The 24,791-nt window shown below is 44.0% G+C and overlaps 1 protein-coding gene across 3 annotated transcripts in view; it reads right to left on the bottom strand.

The window, feature by feature from the left end:
* LOC112238489 (pleckstrin homology domain-containing family H member 1) overlaps positions 1-22,884 on the bottom strand; it is a 68,246-nt gene extending 45,362 nt beyond the window's left edge. For all 3 annotated transcript variants that reach the window (XM_042325261.1, XM_042325262.1, XM_042325259.1), the window contains exons 1-2: positions 22,563-22,884; positions 15,130-15,342 (exon numbers count right to left, since the gene is read on the bottom strand). In XM_042325261.1, the coding sequence (XP_042181195.1) occupies positions 15,130-15,282 (153 nt within the window). In that variant the 5' untranslated portion in view covers positions 15,283-15,342; positions 22,563-22,884. The remainder of the gene's footprint in view (positions 1-15,129; positions 15,343-22,562) is intronic.
* Positions 22,885-24,791: the final 1,907 nt, after the last annotated feature.

Raw genomic sequence — 24,791 nt, forward strand, 5'->3', positions numbered from 1 at the left:
TTTATCAGCATATCGATTGCGCAACCAGGGGTGGAAAGACCCTGGATCATTGTTACTCTAACTTCCGCGACGCATATAAGGCCCTGCCCCGCCCCCTTTCGGAAAAGCTGACCACGACTCCATTTTGTTGATCCCTGCCTACAGACAGAAACTAAAACAAGAAGCTCCCACGCTGAGGTCTGTCCAACGCTGGTCCGACCAAGCTGACTCCACACTCCAAGACTGCTTCCATCACGTGGACTGGGAGATGTTTCGTATTGCGTCAGACAACAACATTGACGAATACGCTGATACGGTGTGCGAGTTCATTAGAACGTGCGTTGAAGATGTCGTTCCCATAGCAACGATTAAAACATTCCCTAACCAGAAACCGTGGATTGATGGCAGCATTCGTGTGAAACTGAAGGCACGAACCACTGCTTTTAATCAGGGCAAGGTGTCTGGTAACATGGCTGAATACAAACAGTGCAGCTATTCCCTCCGCAAGGCTATCAAACAAGCTAAGCGCCAGTACAGAGACAAAGTAGAATCTCAATTCAACGGCTCAGACACAAGAGGTATGTGGCAGGGTCTACAGTCAATCACGGACTACAGGAAGAAACCCAGCCCAGTCACGGACCAGGATGTCTTGCTCCCAGGCAGACTAAATAACTTTTTGCCCGCTTTGAGGACAATACAGTGCCACTGACACGGCCTGCAACGGAAACATGCGGTCTCTCCTTCACTGCAGCCGAAGTGAGTAAGACATTTAAACGTGTTAACCCTCGCAAGGCTGCAGGCCCAGACGGCATCCCCAGCCGCGCCCTCAGAGCATGCGCAGACCAGCTGGCCGGTGTGTTTACGGACATATTCAATCAATCCCTATACCAGTCTGCTGTTCCCACATGCTTCAAGAGGGCCACCATTGTTCCTGTTCCCAAGAATGCTAAGGTAACTGAGCTAAACGACTAGCACTCACATCCGTCATCATGAAGTGCTTTGAGAGACTAGTCAAGGACCATATCACCTCCACCCTACCTGACACCCTTGACCCACTCCAATTTGCTTACCGCCCAAATAGGTCCACAGACGATGCAATCTCAACCACACTGCACACTGCCCTAACCCATCTGGACAAGAGGAATACCTATGTGAGAATGCTGTTCATCGACTACAGCTCGGCATTCAACACCATAGTACCCTCCAAGCTCGTCATCAAGCTCGAGACCCTGGGTCTCGACCCCGCCCTGTGCAACTGGGTACTGGACTTCCTGACGGGCCGCCCCCAGGTGGTGAGGGTAGGCAACAACATCTCCTCCCCGCTGATCCTCAACACTGGGGCCCCACAAGGGTGCGTTCTGAGCCCTCTCCTGTACTCCCTGTTCACCCACGACTGCGTGGCCATGCACGCCTCCAACTCAATCATCAAGTTTGCGGACGACACAACAGTGGTAGGCTTGATTACCAACAACGACGAGACGGCCTACAGGGAGGAGGTGAGGGCCCTCGGAGTGTGGTGTCAGGAAAATAACCTCACACTCAACGTCAACAAAACTAAGGAGATGATTGTGGACTTCAGGAAACAGCAGAGGGAACACCCCCATCCACATCGATGGAACAGTAGTGGAGAGGGTAGCAAGTTTTAAGTTCCTCGGCATACACATCACAGACAAACTGAATTGGTCCACTCACACAGACAGCATCGTGAGGAAGGCGCAGCAGCGCCTCTTCAACCTCAGGAGGCTGAAGAAATTTGGCTTGTCACCAAAAGCACTCACAAACTTCTACAGATGCACAATCGAGAGCATCCTGGCGGGCTGTATCACCGCCTGGTATGGCAACTGCACCGCCCTCAACCGTAAGGCTCTCCAGAGGGTAGTGAGGTCTGCACAACGCATCACCGGGGCAAACTACCTGCCCTCCAGGACACCTACACCACCCGATGCTACAGGAAGGCCATAAAGATCATCAAGGACATCAACCACCCGAGCCACTGCCTGTTCACCCCGCTGCCATCCAGAAGGCGAGGTCAGTACAGGTGCATCAAAGCTGGGACCGAGAGACTGAAAAACAGCTTCTATCTCAAGGCCATCAGACTGTTAAACAGCCACCACTAACATTGAGTGGCTACTGCCAACACACTGTCAATGACACTGACTCTACTCCAGCCACTTTAATCATGGGAATCGATGGGAAATGATGTAAATATATCACTAGCCACTTTAAACAATGCTACCTTATATAATGTTACTTACCCTACATTGTTCATCTCATATGCATACATTGATACTGTACTCTATATCATCGACTGCATCCTTATGTAATACATGTATCACTAGCCACTTTAACTATGCCACTTGGTTTACATACTTATCTCATATGTATATACTGTACTCGATATCATCTACTGTATCTTGCCTATGCTGCTCTGTACCATCACTCATTCATATATCCTTATGTACATATTCTTTATCCCCTTACACTGTGTATGACAGTAGTTTTTTTTGGAATTGTTAGTTAGATTACTTGCTCGTTATTACTGCATTGTCGGAACTAGAAGCACAAGCATTTCGCTACACTCGCATTAACATCTGCTAACCATGTGTATGTGACAAATAAAATTTGATTTGATTTGATTTGATTTGATCACTAGAAGTAGACTTTGATTTCTGACGTTTGAAAAGGTCCCGAGAACATGGATATATGCCTTTCTTGGCAAAAAAAAAGAAAACAATTACCCAGCCCTGAGTGCGAGGATGTTCATGATGTTGGGAGCCGAAGCATACTGCTCAGACCACTGCCCTACCGCAGATCACAATGCCTCCGCAAGCTGTGAAAATGCTTGATGATACTCGATGCCATTTATTTATTATTTTGTTTCAAGCCTTCTTGAATGTCTAAACTATTAACCTTTGACTTATTTATGTTTTAACCCTGTAACTACGCAGAATTAATCCTGTAACTATGCAGAATTAATCCTGTAACTAAACAGAATTAATCCTGTAACTACGCAGAATTAACCTGTAACTACGGTAACTACGCAGAATTAACCCTGTAACTATGCATAATTAGCCCTGTAACTACGCAGAATTAACCCTGTAACTATGCAGAATTAACCCTGGAACTATGCAGAATTAACCCTGTAACTATGCAGAATTAACCCTGTAACTATGCAGAATTAACCCTGTAAATAGTGAGAATTAACCCTGTAAATAGTGAGAATTAACCCTGTAACTAAGCAGAATTAATAATATGTTGATTTTTGAAGGGAAACTATGAGATCTTGTTGCAGTCCAGCAAGCCTACAGTACATTGCAGGATGGGTCTTGCCTGAACCTGTGCATTGCAGCATCTCTGAGTAGAGTTGTTGAGTCTGTCTAAGATTTAATTAAAAGTAGTAATAGTGATGGGGGAGGCTCAGAAGCTCCTCTGAAAAGGAAGGCATTTGAAAATCTCTTTTAGACACACACACACACACACAGGACAGGAGAGGAGAGGAGAGGGAGAGGAGAGGGAGAGGAGAGGAGAGGAGAGGAGAGGAGAGGAGAGGAGAGGAGAGGAGAGGAGAGGAGGAGAGGAGAGGAGAGGGAGAGGAGAGGAGAGGAGAGGAGAGGAGAGGAGAGGAGAGGAGAGGAGAGGAGAGGAGAGGAGAGAGAAGAGAAGAGAAGAGAGGAGAGAAGCATTTCAACCCTCTTCTTTTCTTCTTAGTTTCTTTGTTTCTGTCCTCATTGTTCAGAAGCATTCTACTTCTATTGCTCATAAACTCCAAAGGGCACAGAACAGATTCCCGGAATCCACTCACACCCATTGGTCACTCAGGGTCTATCCATTTTACCAGGGCTCATAGGGCTCTGATCAAAAGTAGTGCACTATGTAGGGAATATGATGCCATGTAGGACACTGCCTCAGTCACTCACGCCTAGAATAACACTGATTAAAGCTAGGGTAGAGATGGGGAACTCAGGGAAGGAGGTTGTTAGTGGTGGTTAGTGGTTGAATGACTCCTCACCTCAAGGTCAAAAGACTTTAGAATGAGTCCAAAGAAAGGTATAACCAAGCCAAGTGGGAGAGGAGTCAGAGGAGTCAGAGGAGTCAGAGGAGTAAACAGAAGTCTTCACCACGTTACTTTAACCTTTAACTGTAGAAACGGTTCCTAAGCTTTTTTAGCAAGCCAAGATGACAACTAAGGGCCGTAGGCGGTACTTAGAAAATGTCATTTCCATTGAAGTAGCTCGCACATCCAAGTTAGAAAGCAGAGGGGGTCAAAGGTTAGAGTTCAGAGGTTATGGGACTGAGACTTGAGCTGTATAAGTTCCTCGAAGGCTGACGGCTGACACAGTACTGTGTGTGTGTCTGTTTATGTGTCTTTGTCTGTGTGTGTGTGTGTGTGTCTAAGTTTGTATCCCTAAGTGTGTGTGTGTGTGTGTGTGCATGTGTGCATGTGTGTCTGTAGGGCTTTGTGCCTGTCTCCAGCCCCCCTGGTTACCACGGGGATCAACAGGTGCTGGCCATGTCATGTATCCAGAAGCTGTTCACTCTGACTGACTTCAGAATCTGCTTATGGTTGCATTTAACAAGCTGTCATCTTTCACCAAGCTACTCAATTGTAAGAACATAGTCTAAGATTAATATATTCCTGTAAAATGCTCCGTTTTTAAGTTAATAAGATAAAAATGGCATACCTTTCCCTTTTAAAATTGAGTCTTGTGTTTAGAAGGTTAAGCAGAGAGGAGTACTAATGTTGTTAGTCTGTGATGACACTTCTCTCCTTTCTACATTGAGGAATCCAGAAGGGCTGATAGTATCCAGAGAGGGAGGAGGACCGACAGGGAGATAGTGACAGACAGGATAACAGACTGGACGAGAGACAGACATCTCATCCAATAACAGCTGAGCTCAGTGATAGACACCAGTGCTGTTAACACCTGTTAAGATATGAACTGTGAGAACTGTTACAGCTCCATGGTTGAACTGAAACACTGTATGGTTCAAAGAAATGCTGCAAATGAGATGGCAAACAAGTCAGACTGCTCAGCTGATTGGTTGATTGGCTGACACACTGTAAATGGTGACATTTTGCAACTAAACTATTACCCAACCAAGATAAATGACATAAAACACAACAGACAAAGTCTTTGGAGAACCTTAAATGATATCATGGGCAGAAAACCCAATTCAACTCCATAATTCATTGAAGTTGATGGGTCATTTAAAAAATAAACTTTTAATATTGCCAATAACTTCAATGACTATTTCACTAGTAAAGTGGAAATGACAACATTAACCAGTGAACCATCATATTTGTGAATAAAATACCTAATAATGAAGAAAAGGGATTGTTGTTTTTAATTTGGCCAAGTTGGTGTGGGAGAGGGAGAAAAACTATTGTTATCCATCACTAATGATAAACCACCAGATATAGACAACCTAGATGGGAAACTATTGTTATCCATCACTAATGATAAACCACCTGATATAGACAACCTAGATGGGAAACTATTGTTATCCATCAATAATGATAAACCACCAGATATAGACAACCTAGATGGGAAACTATTGTTATCCATCACTAATGATAAACCACCTGATATAGACAACCTAGATGGGAAACTATTGTTATCCATCAATAATGATAAACCACCAGATATAGACAACCTAGATGGGAAACTATTGTTATCCATCAATAATGATAAACCACCAGATATAGACAACCTAGATGGGAAACTATTGTTATCCATCAATAATGATAAACCACCAGATATAGACAACCTAGATGGGAAACTATTGAGAATCGTAGCAGACTGTATTGCCACCTCTATTTTGGTATATCTTTAACCAAAGCCTAAAGGAGTGTGTGTGTCCATTTTTATTTTTATTTTATTTCAACTTTATTTAACCAGGTAGGCTAGTTGAGAACAAGTTCTCATTTACAACTGCGACCTGGCCAAGATAAAGCATAGCAGTGTGAACAGACAACAGAGTTACACATGGAGTAAACAATTAACAAGTCAATAATACAGTAGAAAAAAGGAGAGTCTATATACATTGTGTGCAAAAGGCATGAGGAGGTAGGCGAATAATTACAATTTTGCAGATTAACACTGGAGTGATAAATGATCAGATGGTCATGTACAGGTAGAGATATTGGTGTGCAAAAGAGCAGAAAATAAAATAAATAAAAACAGTATGGGGATGAGGTAGGTAAAAATGGGTGGGCTATTTACCGATAGACTATGAACAGCGGCAGCGATCGGTTAGCTGCTCAGATAGCAGATGTTTGAAGTTGGTGAGGGAGATAAAAGTCTCCAACTTCAGCGATTTTTGCAATTCGTTCCAGTCACAGGCAGCAGAGAACTGGAATGAAAGGCGGCCAAATGAGGTGTTGGCTTTAGGGATGATCAGTGAGATACACCTGCTGGAGCGCGTGTTACGGGTGGGTGTTGCCATCGTGACCAGTGAACTGAGATAAGGCGGAGCTTTACCTAGCATGGACTTCCATAAACATGGAAGGAAGCTAAAGTAATTACACTACAAAAAAACAGTAAAGCACCCTTTGCTGGCTCTAACAGCCGCCCAATCAGTTTGTTGCCTGTTCTCAGTAAACTGATTGAGAGAATTGTGTTTGACCAAATACAATTCTATTTTTCAGAGAACAAGTTAACTACTGACTTTCAGCATGCAAATAGAGAAGGACACTCAACTTGTACTGCACTGACTCAGATGACAGATGATTGGTTAAAATACATGGATAATAAGATGATAGTTGGAGCTGTATTGTTAGATTTCAACGCAGCCTTTAATATTATTGATCATAAATTGTTATTGCAGAAACTCACTTGCTATGGCTTTACATCACCTGACATCACATGGTTGCAGAACCCAGAGAGCTGTTCTTCAATGGAAGCTTTTCTAACATCCGATATGTACAGTTTGGTGTCCCTCAGGGCGGTTGCCTTAGGCCGTTACTCTTCTCTATTTTTACAAATGATTCGCCACTGGTCTTACACATAGCTAGAATGACTATGTATGCAGATGATTCCACTCTACCTGTCAGCACCTCAAAGCCAGTGTGCTCACTGAAATTCTAAATAAGGAGTTAACCCTAGCATTTTATTTGGTTCAAAACATTCTCAAAGACCTAACCCTTAACTGGAGTTGTGCATAAAGGGTGTGACAATTGAGTACGTTGAGGAATCTCTCTTTTTTTACCCTTTTTTTTCTCCCCAATTTCGTGGTATCCAATTGGTAGTGACAGTCTTGTCTAATCGCTGCAACTCCCGTACGGACTCGGGAGAGGCGAAGGTCGAGAGCCATGCATCCTCCGAAACACAACCCAGCCAACCGCACTGCTTCTTGACACAATGCACATCCAACCCGGAAGCCAGCCGCACCAATGTGTCGGGGGAAACACTGTACACCTGACGACTTGGTCAGCCAGCACTGCGCCCGACCCGCCACAGGAGTCGCTAGTGCACGATGAGACAAGGATATCCCTGCCGGCAAAACCCTCCCTAGCCCGGACAACGCTGGGCCAATTGTGCACCGTCCCATGGGCCTCCCGGTCGCGGCTGGCTGCGACAGAGCCTGGGCTCGAACCCAGAATCTCTGGTGGCACAGCCTTTGACCACTGCGCCACCCGGGAGGCCCTTGTTGAAGAATCTCAACTCCTAGATATAACATTGGATGGCCAACTACAGTATCAAGATGAAATCATACTGACAAAGTTGTTGTGAAGATGGGGAGGGGTGTGTCTGTTATAAAAAGATGTTCTGCGTTTTTGACACAAACATCAACTGTACTAGTTATTAAGGGTCTTGTCCCATCTTGATTACCGTCTGATAATTTGGTCAAGTGCAGCAAAGAAAGACCTAGCAAAGCTGTAGCTGGCTCAAAACAGCACAGCATGCCTTACCCTTAACTACACATTCTGAACTAACATCAACAACATGCATGCCAGTCTTTCTTGGTCTAGGGTTAACGAAATATTAAAGGGATAAGGCGTGCTAGCTTTAGCAAAATCACTGGAAGTCTATGGTATCTCCTAGCATGCAGATACCATAGTCACTGCGCAAAACTACCTCTAACTTCCTTCATACACAGTGCCATGCAAATGGTATCCACAACTTCATCTGACTCTGGGAAAGTAGATAAAATCCTGACGTTTCCCTTTAACTGCTTCACTTCTAGCTGCCATGAGAAATATTACTGTGATGAAAATTCAAAATTGTCTACACAATTAAATAACATTCAGCTCAGACACCCATACATACCCCACAAGACATGCCACATGGGGTCTCTTCAAAGTCCCCAAGTCCAGAACTAATTCATGGCAACAAACAGTTTTATACAGAGCCATAATCACATGGAACTTCCTACCATCTCCTATTACTCAAACAGTAAAATTACCTTTAAAAAAAGATTAACCAACATCTCATGAAACAGCGAGGAGTGAGGAGACACACTAACACACAGACACACCATCAAACAGACACACCATAAAACAGACACACTAACACAAAGACACTCTAACAAACAGACACACTAACACACAGACACTCTAACACAAAGACACTCTAACACACAGACACTCTAACACACAGACACTCTAACACACACACACACTAACACACAGACACACCATCAAACAGACACACTAACACACAGACACTAACACAAAGACACTCTAACACACAGACACTCTAACACACAGACACTCTAACACAAAGACACTCTAACACACAGACACTCTAACACAAAGACACTCTAACACACAGACACTCTAACACACAGACACTCTAACACACAGACACTCTAACACACATTTTTTGTTGTACTGTCCTTGCCGATCAGTGTTTTGTTACTTGTCATGTTTTGTGTTTTTTGTGTGACCCAGGAAGAGTACCTGATACTTCTGCAAAAGCTAATAGGGATACAAATAAAGAAATAACGAAATAAACATACTAATATCTGACAACTCTGAGTTGTTAAACCTGAAAATGCAGCTAGCAATAATACACAGGCAGCTAAGCATCCTCCCATGACTTTGTACTTGCATTCTACACCTTTTTGCAGAGCCTAATAAATCTGCTGCTGGTCAGCAGGGTAGCCATACTGCTGTACTGTCTAACGGTAATTAGAGAGGGGGTGGGAGAGAAAGAGAGAGAGATATAGTCCTTTCTCTCTAATCTTCCAGTCTAACAGCTTATTTCACAGCTTCCAGCGCCCCTTGCCCTGTCCTCATTCTATGGTTGAAGGCTCAACACGCTTCCTTAAAATATTATGCAGTGCACTCAAAGACAGAAGCCTTTTTCCATCTATTGACTGCCCCTCTAGGTGACCCCATTGACAAGAGTTAATCTCATTATATCCTCAGGGTCAGGCTTTAAGAAGATATGAATCTCAATATGTCCTCAGGGTCAGGCTTTAAGAAGATATTCATCTCATTATGTCCTCAGGGTCAGGCTTAAAGAAGATATTAATGTCATTATATCCTCAGGGTCAGGCTTTAAGAAGATATTAATCTCAATATGTCCTCAGGGTCAGGCTTAAAGAAGATATGAATCTCAATATGTCCTCAGGGTCAGGCTTAAAGAAGATATGAATCTCATTATATCCTCAGGGTCAGGCTTTAGGAAGATATGAATCTCAATATGTCCTCAGGGTCAGGCTTAAAGAAGATATTAATGTCATTATATCCTCAGGGTCAGGCTTTAAGAAGATATGAATCTCAATATGTCCTCAGGGTCAGGCTTAAAGAAGATATGAATCTCAATATGTCCTCAGGGTCAGGCTTAAAGAAGATATTAATGTCATTATATCCTCAGGGTCAGGCTTTAGGAAGATATGAATCTCAATATGTCCTCAGGGTCAGGCTTAAAGAAGATATGAATCTCAATATGTCCTCAGGGTCAGGCTTAAAGAAGATATTAATGTCATTATATCCTCAGGGTCAGGCTTAAAGAAGATATAAATGAATCAGGGTCTTAAAGAAGATATTCATTATATCCTCAGGGTCAGGCTTTAGGAAGATATTAATGTCATTATGTCCTCAGAGTCAGGCTTTAGGAAGATATTAATCTCATTATGAATACTTGACCACATATCAAGTAGTAACTAGCTAACCATCACTAATATAGAAAAACAGCTATTTTACTAAGCGCACGCACGCTTGCACGCACGCACACACACACACACACACACACACACACACACACACACACACACACACACACACACACACACACACACACACACACACACACACACACACACACACACACACACACACACACACACACAGCTGGTGGGTGGAGGTCTGTGTTGTTGCTGAGTGTGTTCTCTCTGGGCAGGGGGAGACTGTTGAGTGCTAGTCAGTCATGTTATTGCTGTTTGGAAAGATTGCATCACACCCGTGCCATACACACACACACACACGTTATTGCTGTTTGGAAAATGGTTTCACGCTCCTCATCGCTCCCTTGCCAAGTTAGGCGTGTTTTAGTCACTGACCCACTTTGGGCTGGAAAACCACTTGAAATGGTTGTCTGTCTCTGTGACACAGCTTTAGTGTGTAGAGAAGTGTGTGTGATAGGTTGAAAAGAGACAGAGAAGAAGACCCTCCACAGGCCACTGAGCTACAGGGAAATGTCCTGATGTTATCAGAAGACATATAGTCCTCTGTAGCTCAGTTAGTAGAACATGGTCCTCTGTAGCTCATTTAGTAGAACATGGTCCTCTGTAGCTCATTTAGTAGAACATGGTCCTCTGTAGTTCAGTTAGTAGAACATGGTCCTCTGTAGCTCAGTTAGTAGAACATGGTCTTCTGTAGTTCAGTTAGTAGAACATGGTCCTCTGTGGCTCAGTTAGTAGAACATGGTCCTCTGTGGCTCAGTTAGTAGAACATGATCCTCTGTAGCTCAGCTAGTAGAACATGGTCCTCTGTAGTTCAGTTAGTAGAACATGGTCCTCTGTGGCTCAGTTAGTAGAACATGGTGCTCTGTAGCTCAGCTAGTAGAACATGGTCCTCTGTAGCTCAGTTAGTGGAGCATGGTGCTTACAACGCCAGGATATTGGGTTTGATTCCCGGGACCACCCATACATAAAATGCATGCATGCATGATTTTCAGTCGCTATGGATAAAAGTGTATGCTAAATGGCATATATTATATCTATATTATAAACAAGGTGGTTCAGGCACTGAATGCTGATTGGATAACACACCATGGGTATGACAAAACATTTATTTTTACTGCTCTAATTACATTGGTAACCAGTTTATAATAGCAATAACGGCACCTCAGGGGTTTGTGGTATATGGCCAATATACCACGGCTAAGGACTGTTTCCAGGAACTCCACGTTGCGTCGTACATAAGAACATCCCTTAGCTGTGGTATATTGGCCAAATACCACACCTCCTCGTGCCTTATTGCTTAATTATTCCATGACAGTGCTCCGTACCAAAGCAATGCAAAGACAATGATGGTTTTATTATGAGTAGTGAAAACTCAATATATACAATTGAATCGGAAGTTTACATACACTTCGATTAGAGTCATTAATACTTGTTTTTCACTCCACAAATTTATTGTTAACAAACTATAGTTTTGGCAAGTCAGTTAGGACGTCTACTTTATGCATGACACAAGTAATTTTTCAAACAATTGTTTACAGACAGATTATTTCACTTATTTCACTTGTATCACAATTCCAGTGGGTCAGAAGTTTACATACACTAAATTGACTGAGCTTTTAAACAGCTTGGAGAAATACAGAAAATGATGTCATGGCTTTAGAAGCTTCTGATAGGCTCATTGACATCATTTGAGGCAATTGGAGGTGTACCTGTGGATGTATTTCAAGGCCTACCTTCAAACTCAATGCCTCTTTGCTTGACATCATGGGAAAATCAGCCAACACCTCAGAAAAAAAATTGTAGACCTACACAAGTCTGGTTCATCCTTGGGAGCAATTTCCAAACGCCTGAAGGTACCATTTTCGTCTGTACAAACAATAGTACGCAAGTATAAACAACATGGTACCACGCAGCCGTCGTACCGCTCAGGAAGGAGACGCATTCTGTCTCCTAGAGATGAACTTACTGTGGTGCAAAAAGTGCAAATCAATCCCAGAACAACAGCAAAGGACCTTGTGAAGATACTGGAGGAAACAGGTACAAAAGTATCTATATCCACAGTAAAACGAGTCCTATATCAACACAACCTGAAAGGCCGCTCAGCAAGGAAGAAGCCACTGCTACAAAACCGCCATATAAAAGCCAGACTACGGTTTGCAACTGCACATGGGAACAAAGATCGTACTTTTTGGAGAAATGTCCTCTGGTCTGATGAAACAAACATAGAACTGTTTGACCATAATGACCATTGTTATATTCGGAGGAAAAAGGGGGAGGCTTACAAGCCGAAGAACACCATCCCATCCGTGAAGCACGGGGGTGGCAGCATCATGTTGTGGGGGTGCTTTGCTGCAGGAGGGACTGGTGCACATCATAAAATAGATAGGTAGGAATATTGCATGGATATATTGAAGCAAAATCTCAAGACATCAGTCAGGAAGTTAAAGCTTGGTCGCAAATGGGTCATCCAAATGGACAATGACCCCAAGCATACTTCCATAGTTGTTGCAAAATGGCTTAAGGACAACAAAGTCAAGGTATTGGAGCGGACATCACATAGCCCTGACCTCAATCCTATAGATATTTGTGGACAGAACTGAAAAGGCGTGTGCGAGCAAGGAGGCCTACAAACCTGACTCAGTTACACCAGCTCTGTCTGGAGGAATGGGCCAAAATTCACTCTACTTACTGTGGGAAGCTTGTGGAAGGCTACGCGATACGTTTGACCCAAGTTAAACAATTTATGGGAATGTGATGAAATAAATAAAAGCTGAAAGAAATCATTCTCTCTACTATTATTCTGACATTTCACATTCTTAAAATAAAGTGGTGATCCTAACTGACCTAAGACAGGGAAATTGTACTAGGATTAAATGTCAGGAATTGTGAAAAACTGAGTTTAAATGTATTTGGCTAAGGTGTATGTAAACTTCCGAATTCAACTGTATATGTAGCTGCTAGCAAAAAGCAGTCCCTGAACAAAGTGAGTTTCATTTGGTTGACATTTGGTTGCTTACTAACAACGTTACTCTGAACATTATTAGAATGTTTTGGAACAAACATGACATTCTGACAACGCCAACAGAAAGCTTTAATGTCATGTTACAATTCATCATTCTAAGAATTATCCCTCGTAAATGTTGCTATGCTGTTCCTGGAATTATTTTATAAGGTTCTCTCTCAGAACACATAGCGTAGAGAAACTGGACAAATCTAGCTTAGAGAAAGTCTATTTCCACACACACACACACACACACACACACACACACACACACACACACACACACACACACACACACACACACACACACACACACACACCTGTATTTTCACTCAGGTACTCATTCACATGAGTCAGTAGTTTCTCTGCTTTAGTGCAGGGCTGTCTGCCAAGGACCAGACAGTTAACCATTTGTTGCAACACAGAGGTCAGTGCAGCATGACTGACAGAGTCTATAAGCAGAACAGGGGAAACAACAAAAGGGAGGAGAAGAGGGATAGGAGGAGGGAGGTTTTAGGTGTCCATTCACAGGTAGTCTTTTATGTCAGTGGAATAAGCCAAAGAAAATGATGTTCCTAAACCGGCCTACTGTTCCTAAACCAGCCTACTGTTCCTAAACCAGCCTACTGTTCCTAAACCACCCTACTGTTCCTAAACCAGCCTACTGTTCCTAAACCAGACTACTGTTCCTAAACCAGCCTACTGTTTCTAAACCACCCTACTGTTCCTAAACCAGCCTACTGTTTCTAAACCAGCCTACTGTTCCTAAACCAGACTACTGTTCCTAAACCAGCATACTGTTTCTAAACCAGCCTACTTTTTCTAAACCTGCCTACTGTTCCTAAACCAGCCTACTGTTCTATTAAACCAGCCTACTGGTCTACTAAACCAGCCTACTGTTCCTAAACCAGCCGACTGTTCTACTAAACCAGTCTACTGTTTCTAAACCAGCCTACTGTTCTATTAAACCAGCCTATTTTTCAATTAAACCAGCCTACTGTTCAATTAAACCAGCCTACACTTCCTAAACCAGCTGACTATTCTACTAGATCAGCACAGAGAATTGTCACCATAGCATAACCAGTTCCCACACCGTGTGGGTCTGTTGGATGTAAAACGGTGAATAACGCAATACAGTTCATTCATGCACACCAAATCAATGTAGGTCAAAACACACAGTGGCAAGGCTGCTCCGTGTGTGGAAAACTTCATCCCAAATCTTTATGATTTGTGATGCTAAAATAGATTTGCACTACAGTTCTTACCTTCCCCTTGCACCAGTGGTTTCTTAATCCTGGTCCTGGGAACCTAAAGAGGTTCACATTTTTGTTTTTGCCTTAGCACTACACACCTGATTCCACTAGTCACTGGTTTGATCATTTTTATTTATTTAATTTCACCTTTATTTAACCAGGTAGGCAAGTTGAGAACAAGTTCTCATTTACAATTGCGACCTGGCCAAGATAAAGCAAAGCAGTTTGAAACATACAACAACACAGAGTTACACATGGAATAAAACAAACATACAGTCAATAATACAGTAGAAACATAAGTCTATATACAATGTGAGCAAATGAGGTGAGAAGGGAGGTAAAGGCAAAAAAAAGGCCATGGTGGCAAAGTAAATACAATATAGCAAGTACAACACTGGAATGGTAGATTTGCAGTGGAAGAATATGCAAAGTAGAGATAGAAATAATGGGGTGCAAAGGAGAAAAAAAAAATACAGTAGGGGAAGAGGTAGTTGTTTGGGCTAAATTATAGATGGGCTAATAATAATGACTTGATTAGTGTGTGTAGTGCCAGGTAAAAATTGAAATACATGTTTTTTTGCGTCCCCAGGACAAGATGAAGAAACACTGCCTTAGACAGTACAAAGTAGCATTGGCACATGACGTTGATGCCCACAACTTCGAGTCAAAATTCAAAACATGTTGCGTAAAGGTTGTGTGTTTGCTGGGACTTTTCCCTTAGATAGTACTACTTTACCCATGATGCCCCCCTCTCTCCCTCACCTTCTCGGCCAGCAGCTCTCGGATCTTCCCCGCCTGCAGACGAAACCTGAGCAGCTGCATCTCCAGGGCAACACAACGCTTCTGCCAATCCACGCTACCCGCTCCTACTACGGAGCCTCCACCCGCCCTGCCACTCTCCAAGACGTCTGCCATGTTGACCGCACCGCTGCCCGACAGATGGACCCTGTCGCCTGGTAACCGACTGACCCGGACCTGCAGAGCAACACACACACAGTCAGAGCCAGAGCCAGAGCCAGAGCCAGAGTCAGAGCCAGAGCCAGAGTCAGAGCCAGAGTCAGAGCCAGAGCCAGAGCCAGAGTCAGAGCCAGAGCCAGAGTCAGAGCCAGAGTCAGAGCCATAGTCAGAGCCAGAGCCAGAGCCAGAGTCAGAGCCAGAGCCAGAGCCAGAGCCAGAGCCAGAGTCAGAGCCAGAGCCAGAGCCAGAGTCAGAGCCAGAGGCAGAGCCAGAGTCAGAGCCAGAGTCAGTCAGAACCAGAGTCAGAGCCAGAGTCAGAGCCAGAGTCAGAACCAGAGCCAGAGTCAGAGCCAGAGTCAGAGTCAGAGTCAGAGCCAGAGTCAGAACCAGAGTCAGAGCCAGAGCCAGAGTCAGAGCCAGAGTCAGAGTCAGAACCAGAGTCAGAGCCAGAGTCAGAGCCAGAGTCAGAGCCAGAGCCAGAGTCAGAGCCAGAGCCAGAGTCAGAGCCAGAGTCAGAGCCAGAGCCAGAGTCAGAGTCAGAGCCAGAGTCAGAACCAGAGTCAGAGTCAGAACCAGAGTCAGAGCCAGAGCCAGAGCCAGAGTCAGAGCCAGAGTCAGAGCCAGAGTCAGAGCCAGAGTCAGAACCAGAGTCAGAGCCAGAGTCAGAGCCAGAACCAGAGCCAGAGTCAGAGCCAGATTCAGAGCCAGAGTCAGAGCCAGAGTCAGAGCCAGAGTCAGAGTCAGAGCCAGGCCGCGGGAACGGAGCAGCAAACAGTTACAATACGTGTGTCAGTTTTTCTACGTTTTTTTTTTTAATCAAGTGGAACCAAGTAAAAAACCCTTTGAAGATCTTAGAGGGGAAATAGTGTTTAATAGTGTCCCCACTTCACTTCCCATGACTCAGTGGGACAATGTGAGAAAAACAAACACTCACCACTCAGAGAGGACTTCATGATGACACAGTTAAATACATGTTTCCTCTCTCACTACACACACAGCAGGCCAGGCTCTGCTTTTTAACCAGATAACTCCTAACCCAGTCCATGTGCCCCACCCCCAGCATCGGTCCCCCATCAAGATCTCCCTAGTTTTGGATTATGTGTTGCCGAGGCATAGCCAAGCCATGCAATGCCTGGATCCCACCCCCATCCCCAACCCCAGCCCCCAACACAGCTTTCCCCAGCCCAGCCCAGCCAGGCAATCCCTTCTTAATTACAGGGCAGAAGTGAAACAGGATCCAAGCCAGCACAATAGTGTCTTTCTGCATGACAGTCCCATCACGGATGTGGAGGCTGGAGGGGGGCTGTGTTTTTGAGTTATAGCTTAGCTAGCTAAACAAAGGCAGGGGAAAAGAATGTGTGAGAGTGAGTGAATGGATAGAGCTCTGAATGTGGGGCGCTCAACTTATTTTTACCTGAGAGAAAGGGATCAGAGATTGACTAGTTGTCATTTTCTCAGACTAGATGGATATTCTCACATGTTTTATTCACAAAGGCTCAAATGTGAATTCAATGGGAGACAGTTGATTACAGTAACTAAGAGTGAATGTATAGCTCATCTATTACAATTGTTGTAGTGGTGTCTAAAGACAGACGGACTAGACAGACAAGACAGTCAGCCAGGCAGATAAACAGCCAGCAAGCCAGTCAGTCAGTCATACAGCCTGTCAGCTAGACAAACAGCCAGACAGCCAGTCAGTCAGTCAGACAGCCAAAAAGTCAGCCAGCCATCCAGCTAGCCAGACAGACAAACAGCCAACCAACCAACCAGTCAGTCAACTAACCAGCTAGCCAGCCAGACAAACAACTAGCCAGACAACCAGCCAGCCAGACAAACAGAAAGGCAGTCAGTCATCCAGCCTGCCAGCTAGACAAACAGACAGACAGCCATCCAGTCAGCCATTCAGCGAGCCAGTCAGACAAACTGCCAGCCACCTATCCAGACAAACAGCCCAACTATCCAGCTAGCTGACCAGACAAACAGCTAGCCACACAAACAGCCAACCAGTCAGCCAGCCAGCCCGTCAGCCAGCTAGACAAACAGCCAGCAAGCCAGTCAACCAGTCAACCAGACAGCCAGACCAACTACCAGCCAGCCAAAGATATAGCCATGGTCCTCCACTGTCAGCAGCAGTACAGCAGACGGTCAAAGCTCAAAGACCCAGCGGCTATAACTCAGCCATGTCTCTCTGTACTCTCTACAATTAGCCTGCTCATAAATACAGGGCTAGCACCAGCTAGCAGGCTAATTACAGAAGCCATAGATCCAGAGGTTCTTCTGGCCGACCACAAGGCCCAGACCCTGGCTCCATTCTCTATCTGGAGTTTGAGGTTTAGGAGAACCAGCCAGGCAGAGGCAAACCGGGGGTGTGAGGGAGGAGAGGTCAGCCCAAAGCAGACAGCCATGCCCGGCCCCGCCAGGCTAGCCTTGCGCAGCCCTGTTACTGTATACTCAGATAGCTAAGGCCAAACCAGGCCAACCCTTCTATGGTAGCTAGCTTAGATCAGCTGCTATGGTAGGTCCTACTAGTCTATTCAGTCTGACCAGTCCAAAGCAGCCCATCTATGGTAAGCCCAGCTCAGGTCAGCCCAGCCCAGGTCAGCCCAGGTCAGCCCAGCCCAAGTCAGCCCAGGTTAGCCCAGCCCAGCCCAGGTCAGGCCAGGTCAGCCCAGCCCAGGTCAGCCCAGCCCAGGTCAGCCCAGGTCAGCCCAGCCCAGCCCAGGTCAGGTCAGCCCAGGTCAGGTCAGCCCAGGTCAGGCCAGGTCAGCCCAGGTCAGGTCAGGTCAGCCCAGGTCAGGTCAGGTCAGCCCAGGTCAGGCCAGGTCAGCCCAGGTCAGGCCAGGTCAGCCCAGGTCAGCCCAGGTCAGGTCAGGTCAGCCCAGGTCAGGCCAGGTCAGCCCAGGTCAGCCCAGGTCAGGTCAGGTCAGGTCAGCCCAGGTCAGGTCAACCCAGGTCAGGTCAGGTCAGATCAGCCCAGGTCAGAGTAACTAAGACACCTGGGTGCAAACAAAGTATTTTCTGGCAAAACACTTTAAGCACGCCTAATGCTCCCCAGAACAATTCCTTTAGTTCCTTCAGCACGACAGGCTTGTTTAAAATCGGGGGCAAGGGTCGGTCCCCTTCCCCTCTGGCTTTAGGGAGCCTGGGTCTTCCTTCAAAAATCTGCTCCCTTCTCCTCCAGCAGGAATACCTTGAAACACTGTAGGCCAGAGAAAACACAAGCAGCTGGCTGGATCCAAGATATATATCTAATATACATATGGACTACAATGACTCATTACTCTGAATACCACTGGCTCATTACTCTGAATACCACTGGCTCCAGGACAATGGCTATTGACTGAAATGTGTGGCAATCATCTCAGATACCTGAGATACCTACAAAGGTTTACATGTGTTATGGAGTCTACCTCACTGGCTAAAGATTTCAGACAATGTGGCTTCTAAGTGTTGATGCTTCGAATGTGACTGTTGTCGATGCGTTCCTGGTTCGAGCCCAGGTAGAGGCGAGGAGAGGAACGGAAGCTATACTGTTACACTGGCAATACTGTAGTGCCTATAAGAACATCCAATAGTCAAAGGTAAATGAAATACAAATGGTATAGAGAGAAATAGTCCTATAAATACTATATTAAATACAACCTAAAACCTCTTACCTTGGAATATTGAAGTCTCATGTTAAAAGGAACCACCAACTTTCATATGTTCTCATGTTCTGAGCAAGGAACTTAAACGTTAGCTTTTTTACATGGCACACATATATTACATGGCACATATTTTACATGGCACACATTTTTACATGGCACATACATGGCACATATTGCATATTGGCACATATTACTTTCTTCTCCAACACTTTGTTTTTGCATTATTTAAACCAAATTGAACATGTTTCATTATTTATTTGGGGCTAAATTGATTTTATTGATGTATTATATTAAGTTAAAATAAGTGTTCATTCAGTATTGTTGTATAGAGCACGTACAACTTCTCAAAATGACAAGTACAATGTAACTACCTGTACATAAATAGTGTCACGCCCTGACCATAGAGAGCCCTTGTTTCTCTATGGTGTAGTAGATCAGGGTGTGACTAGGGGTTATTCTAGTTTATTATTCCTATGTTGTGTTCTAGTTTATATTTTCTATGTTGGTGTTTTGTATGATTCCCAATTAGAGGCAGCTGGTAATCGTTGCCTCTAATTGGGGATCATATTTATGTAGCTATTTTTCCCACCTGTGTTTGTGGGATATTGTTTTGTGTTTGTGCATGTGCACCACGTAGTCATGTTTAGTTGTTTGTTTATTGGTATATTTTTGTTTTGCTGAAGTTTCACTTGGAAATAAATATGTGGAACTCAACATCCGCTGCGCCTTGGTCCCGTTCTTACGACAACCGTGACAAATACCTGGTGTAACATAATTACATCAGTTATTTATTTGTATTAACTGTGGAGTAACAAACTTGTGATGCAAAAGATTGTCCAAACACCTACTATGTCTGTAGTTATAAATATACATGAATACACATTAAGCAGGCCAAGGGTCTATAACAGCTGTAGTCAGGGTAGGACCACCTATCTTCCTCTCCTGTCTCCTCCTCTTGTCCCCTCTTCTCTCCTCTTCCCCTCTCTTCTCCTCCTCTCTTCTCTCCTCCTCTCCTGTCTCCTCCTCTTGTCCCCTCTTCTCTCCTCTTCCCCTCTCTTCTCCTCCTCTCTTCTCTCCTCCTCTCCTGTCTCCTCCTCTTGTCCCCTCTTCTCTCCTCTTCCCCTCTCTTCTCCTCCTCTCTTCTCTCCTCCTCTCCTGTCTCCTCCTCTTGTCCCCTCTTCTCTCCTCTTCTCCACCTTTCCTTTCCTCTCTCCTCTCCCCCTCTCTTCTCCTCCCATCCTCTCCTCCACCTTTCCTTTCCTCTCTCCCTCTCCCCCTCTCTTCTCCTCCCATCCTCTCCTCCACCTTTCCTTTCCTCTCTCCTCTCCCCCTCTCTTCTCCTCCTCTTGTCCCCTCTTCTCTCCTCACCTCCATCCTCTCCTCCACCTTTCCTTTCCTCTCTCCCCTCTCCCCCCTCTCTTCTCCTCCCATCCTCTCCTCCACCTTTCCTTTCCTCTCTCCTCTCCCCCTCTCTTCTCCTCCTTTCTTCTCCTCCACTCTTCTCTCCTCCTCTCCTCTCTACCTCTAGTGGAAGCTGAGTGTGCAGACAGGGTAGTCTAATGACAGGCTCTCTGTAAACTGACCACACTCATTATCAGTCTCTGCCGTAAATACAGACCAGGACATTCCTCAGTGCTGAGGTGTAAACATCCTATCCCATCACTACACACACACACACACACACACACACACACACACACACACACACACACACACACACACACACACACACACACACACACACACACACACACACACACACACACACACAGACCTGTCTCGCCTCAACAATGCAACAGGAGATGAGAGAGCAGGACTGTGCTGTGGGGAACGTGTGTTACCCTCTAGTACAAATCTAATCCACAGCTCCGCCAGACGGTAAAGAGAGACCTATACACTCTCAGAAAATAAGGCTTCCAAAAGGGTTCTTCAGCTGTCCCCATAGGAGCACTCTTTTTGGTTCCAGGTAAAACCCTTTTTGGTTCCAGGTACATGTAAAACAAAAAGGTTTTTTCAAATGTTTCTCCTATGGGGACAGTCGAAGAACCCTTTTAGGTTCTAGATAGCACCTTTTTATCCTAACAGTGTAGGAGCACATGCATCTATCAAAAGCTCAACATCAAAGGGCTACCCAGACCCCTCTTTTACGCTGCTGCTACTCTCTGTTTATTATCTATACACAGTCACTTTAACTCTACCTTCATGTACATATTACCTCAATTACCTCAACTAACCGGTGCCCCCGCACATTGACTCTGTACCGGTACCCCCTGTATATAGCCTTTGCTATTGTTATTTTACTGCTGCAGTTTAATTATTTGTTACTTTTATTTTCTATTTTTTACATATCTATTTTTTACTTAACACTTGTTTTTTCTTAAAACTTCTTAAAGTATTGTTGGTTAAGGGCTTGTAAGCATTTCACTGGAAGGTCTACATCTGTTGTGTTCTGTGCATGTGACAAATACAGTTAGATTTTGTTTGATATTTTCAAAACTCCAATAAACAGACTGCATAATTCTGAATTGGCCTATAACTACAAATCTGCAATGTTTTGGATTATGTCTGCAGGGGCTGTAGAATACATATTTAGAGTTTGGCATTGGGTATTCAGAACTAGCTTGGAAAGAAAAAGAGGGCAGACAGGCAGGTAGCTTAGTGGTCAGAGCGTTGGGCCAGTAACCGAAAGGTTGCAAGTTTGAATCCCTGAGCTGACTTGGTAAAAATCTGTTGTTCTGAACAAGGCAGTTCACCCACTGTTCCTAGGCCGTTATTGTAAATAATTGTATTATGTTTTATTCTAATTCTTAACTGACTTGCCTAGTTAAATAAAGGTTAAATAAAAAAATAAAAAAATATATATATCATCATGGTTTGGTTTATGACCCATGTCATAACTAAAACCCTATGATTTACATCTCACATCAAACAGATGCTACCGTATTAGGCTGTCATTGTAAATTTGTTCTTAACTGACATGCCTAGTTAAATATAGGTTACATTTAAAAATGTTTTTAAAAATGCACCACGTTCCAATTCAGCTGGTTGCAACAGCTGAATTCCCAACACTCAACAGAGTGCCCTTAGATAACACCTGGGCTGTTCGTCCATTTGTATCAGCATTATAATGGATTGCACGCCCCCCCCCCCTCAAAAAAGTTGAAAGGTTTATCACTTTGAGGTCATCCGATCCAATGACATTTCTGTTTCAGATAACAGTTTGCAACACATCTTCTTTATTTCTTCTTCTGGTTTAGCAAGAAAAGGTCTACATTTCACCCGCATTACTGGTCACAACGCTCAATGGACTAGACGCCACCGTGAAAAAACGTCGACAGCTAATAAACAAAGTGGTTTCAATCCTAAACTCATCCAGCTCCAATCCTAGACTCGTGTTGCACTTCTCTTCCAACGATTTCTAAACGAATAGCAGACTACATACAGTAGGCTAGAGAATAATCATAATAACTAGCCAATGTCCCTGTGATGACACAAATCAAAGCAGAGGACTAGTAGCCTAGGCTACAATCTGAAAAAGAAAAACACGTATGCGTTCCTGGTTATAGCGGAACTATTTCAAATACCTCTTACCTTGTGATTTTGTAGTCTCTCTCTCTCGCTCTTTCCTCGCGTAGTAAAGTGGCCCGGTAAATCACATCACGGCTCTCGGCTGCTATTCTCATTAACTTTCTGACTGTAGCCTGTTCCTACTATTCCTCTTCTGTCAACGTTTCATGCTGTAGTATCGTCCTGTATAACTCAGGTTCCCCGTGACTCTCGTGCTCGTAGAGAGAGGTCAGGAGACAGTGCCTCCTTGACGTGAATCCCCATTCCCTACGTTTATCCCTAATTCCTATTAAAGGGCCAAATGCAGGATCACATTTCGCCGGGAATCAAACCCGCTGGTGTCGGAACTATGGTAGGAACTGCACAGGATATTGCATCAGAGCTATGTGTTACATTTCTTATTACTATAGTATAAACATAATGTGAAGACTAAACGTTGTACACATAAGCCTAGTAACCGGAATTATGAAATATCAGACTATTGTTTTTATTTGTACTTGTTTTATAAATATTCTCTGTCCTGTGTGTTTCCAGAATCTCTAGAAATAAGAAAGTATTTTTTCTTGAGTGTCCAATTCTAGTTCTATCCTTAATTCTGTTTATTCAGAAGCAATGGGCTTTCTACCACACATTTTACGAGAATGAAAAGTTGTTACAGCGTGGTGTGAGAGTTTGCAACTGTTAATGAATCATTAGCCAGGCTGTAAAGTTTTGTGAGGGGATAATTAGGCTGGTTTCAGACGGGGTTTCTGCCTTCTAAACACTACTACATTCCACCTCAGCGTCAGATACACACAGTAGCCTACTATACATTGACTCTACTAGCTTCAGTAGATGTTATCATCATATTTAACCTTTATTTAACTAGGCAAGTCAGTTAAGAACAAATTCTTATTTACAACGATGGCCTACCCCAGCCAAACACAGACGATGCTGGGCCAATTGTGCGCCGCCCTATGGGACTCCCAATCACAGCCGGATGTGATAAAGCCTGGATTCAAACCAGGGACTTTAGTGACACCTCTTGCACTGAGATGCAGTGCCTTAGACAGCTGCACCACTCGGGAGATAGTTACCCAACATAAACAGTTTGAGATATGTCTGATTTGAGATATTCCCATCCTGTCAGTGACCAGGCTAGAGCACTGATAGAACTCCAGATATCTGGAACATGTTATTGTGTCTGTGCATTTACATTGTTGCATTGCATGGGTGATACACCCCAAAAAATAATTGACAGTTTTGGTGACAGAGTGGAATAAACAAATGCCTGAAGCTGTGCTATTGTAAAATACAAAATTAAAAACAGGATGGCGCACACACACACACACACAAACCGAAACAAACACACACACACACACCTCCACACATGCCTCCACACACACCGACCAGCACGCCGACACACACACACACCGACACACCGACACGCACACAGACACACACACACACACAGGCCCTGATCGATCGTCAAAGCATTACATGGTCACTAAAACACACACAAAAAATATACAGTACCAGTCAAAAGTTTGGACACATGTACTCATTCAAGGGCTTTCAAGGGCTTTTCTTATTTTTACTATTTTCTATATTGTAGAAAATAGTGAAGACATCAGAGCTATGAAATAAGACATATGGAAGGAATCATGTAGTAACCAAAAAAAGTGTTAAACAAATCAAAATGTATTTTAGATTCTTCAAAGGAGTAACCCTTTGCCTTGATGACAGCTTTGCACAGTCTTGGAATTCTCTCAACCAGCTTCATGAGGTAGTCACCTGGAATGCATTTCAATTAATGGGTGTGCCTTGTTAAACGTTCATTTGTGGAATTTCTTTCCTTCTTAATGCGTTTGAGCCAATCAGTTGTGTTGTGACAAGTTAGGGGTGGTATACAGAAGATGGCCATATTTGGTAAAAGACCAAGTCCATATTATGACAAGAACAGCTCAGATTTTTTATTTTTACCTTTATTTAACTAGGCAAGTCAGTTAAAAACAAATTATTATTTTCAATGACAGCCTAGGAACAGTGGGTTAACTGTCTGTTCAGGGGCAGAACGACAGATATGTACCTTGTCGGCTCAGGGATTTGAACTTGCAACCTTCCAGTTACTAGTCCAATGCTCTAACCACTAGGCTACCGTATAGTCTATCATTACTTGAAATTTCAAGAACTTTGAAAGTTTCTTCAAGTGCAGTCGCAAAAACCATCAAGCGCTATGATGAAACTGGCCCTCATGAGGACCGCCACAGGAAA

The sequence above is a fragment of the Oncorhynchus tshawytscha genome, linkage group LG08 (assembly GCF_018296145.1).
Source record: "Oncorhynchus tshawytscha isolate Ot180627B linkage group LG08, Otsh_v2.0, whole genome shotgun sequence".
In the NCBI taxonomy this organism is placed as follows: Eukaryota; Metazoa; Chordata; class Actinopteri; order Salmoniformes; family Salmonidae; genus Oncorhynchus; species Oncorhynchus tshawytscha.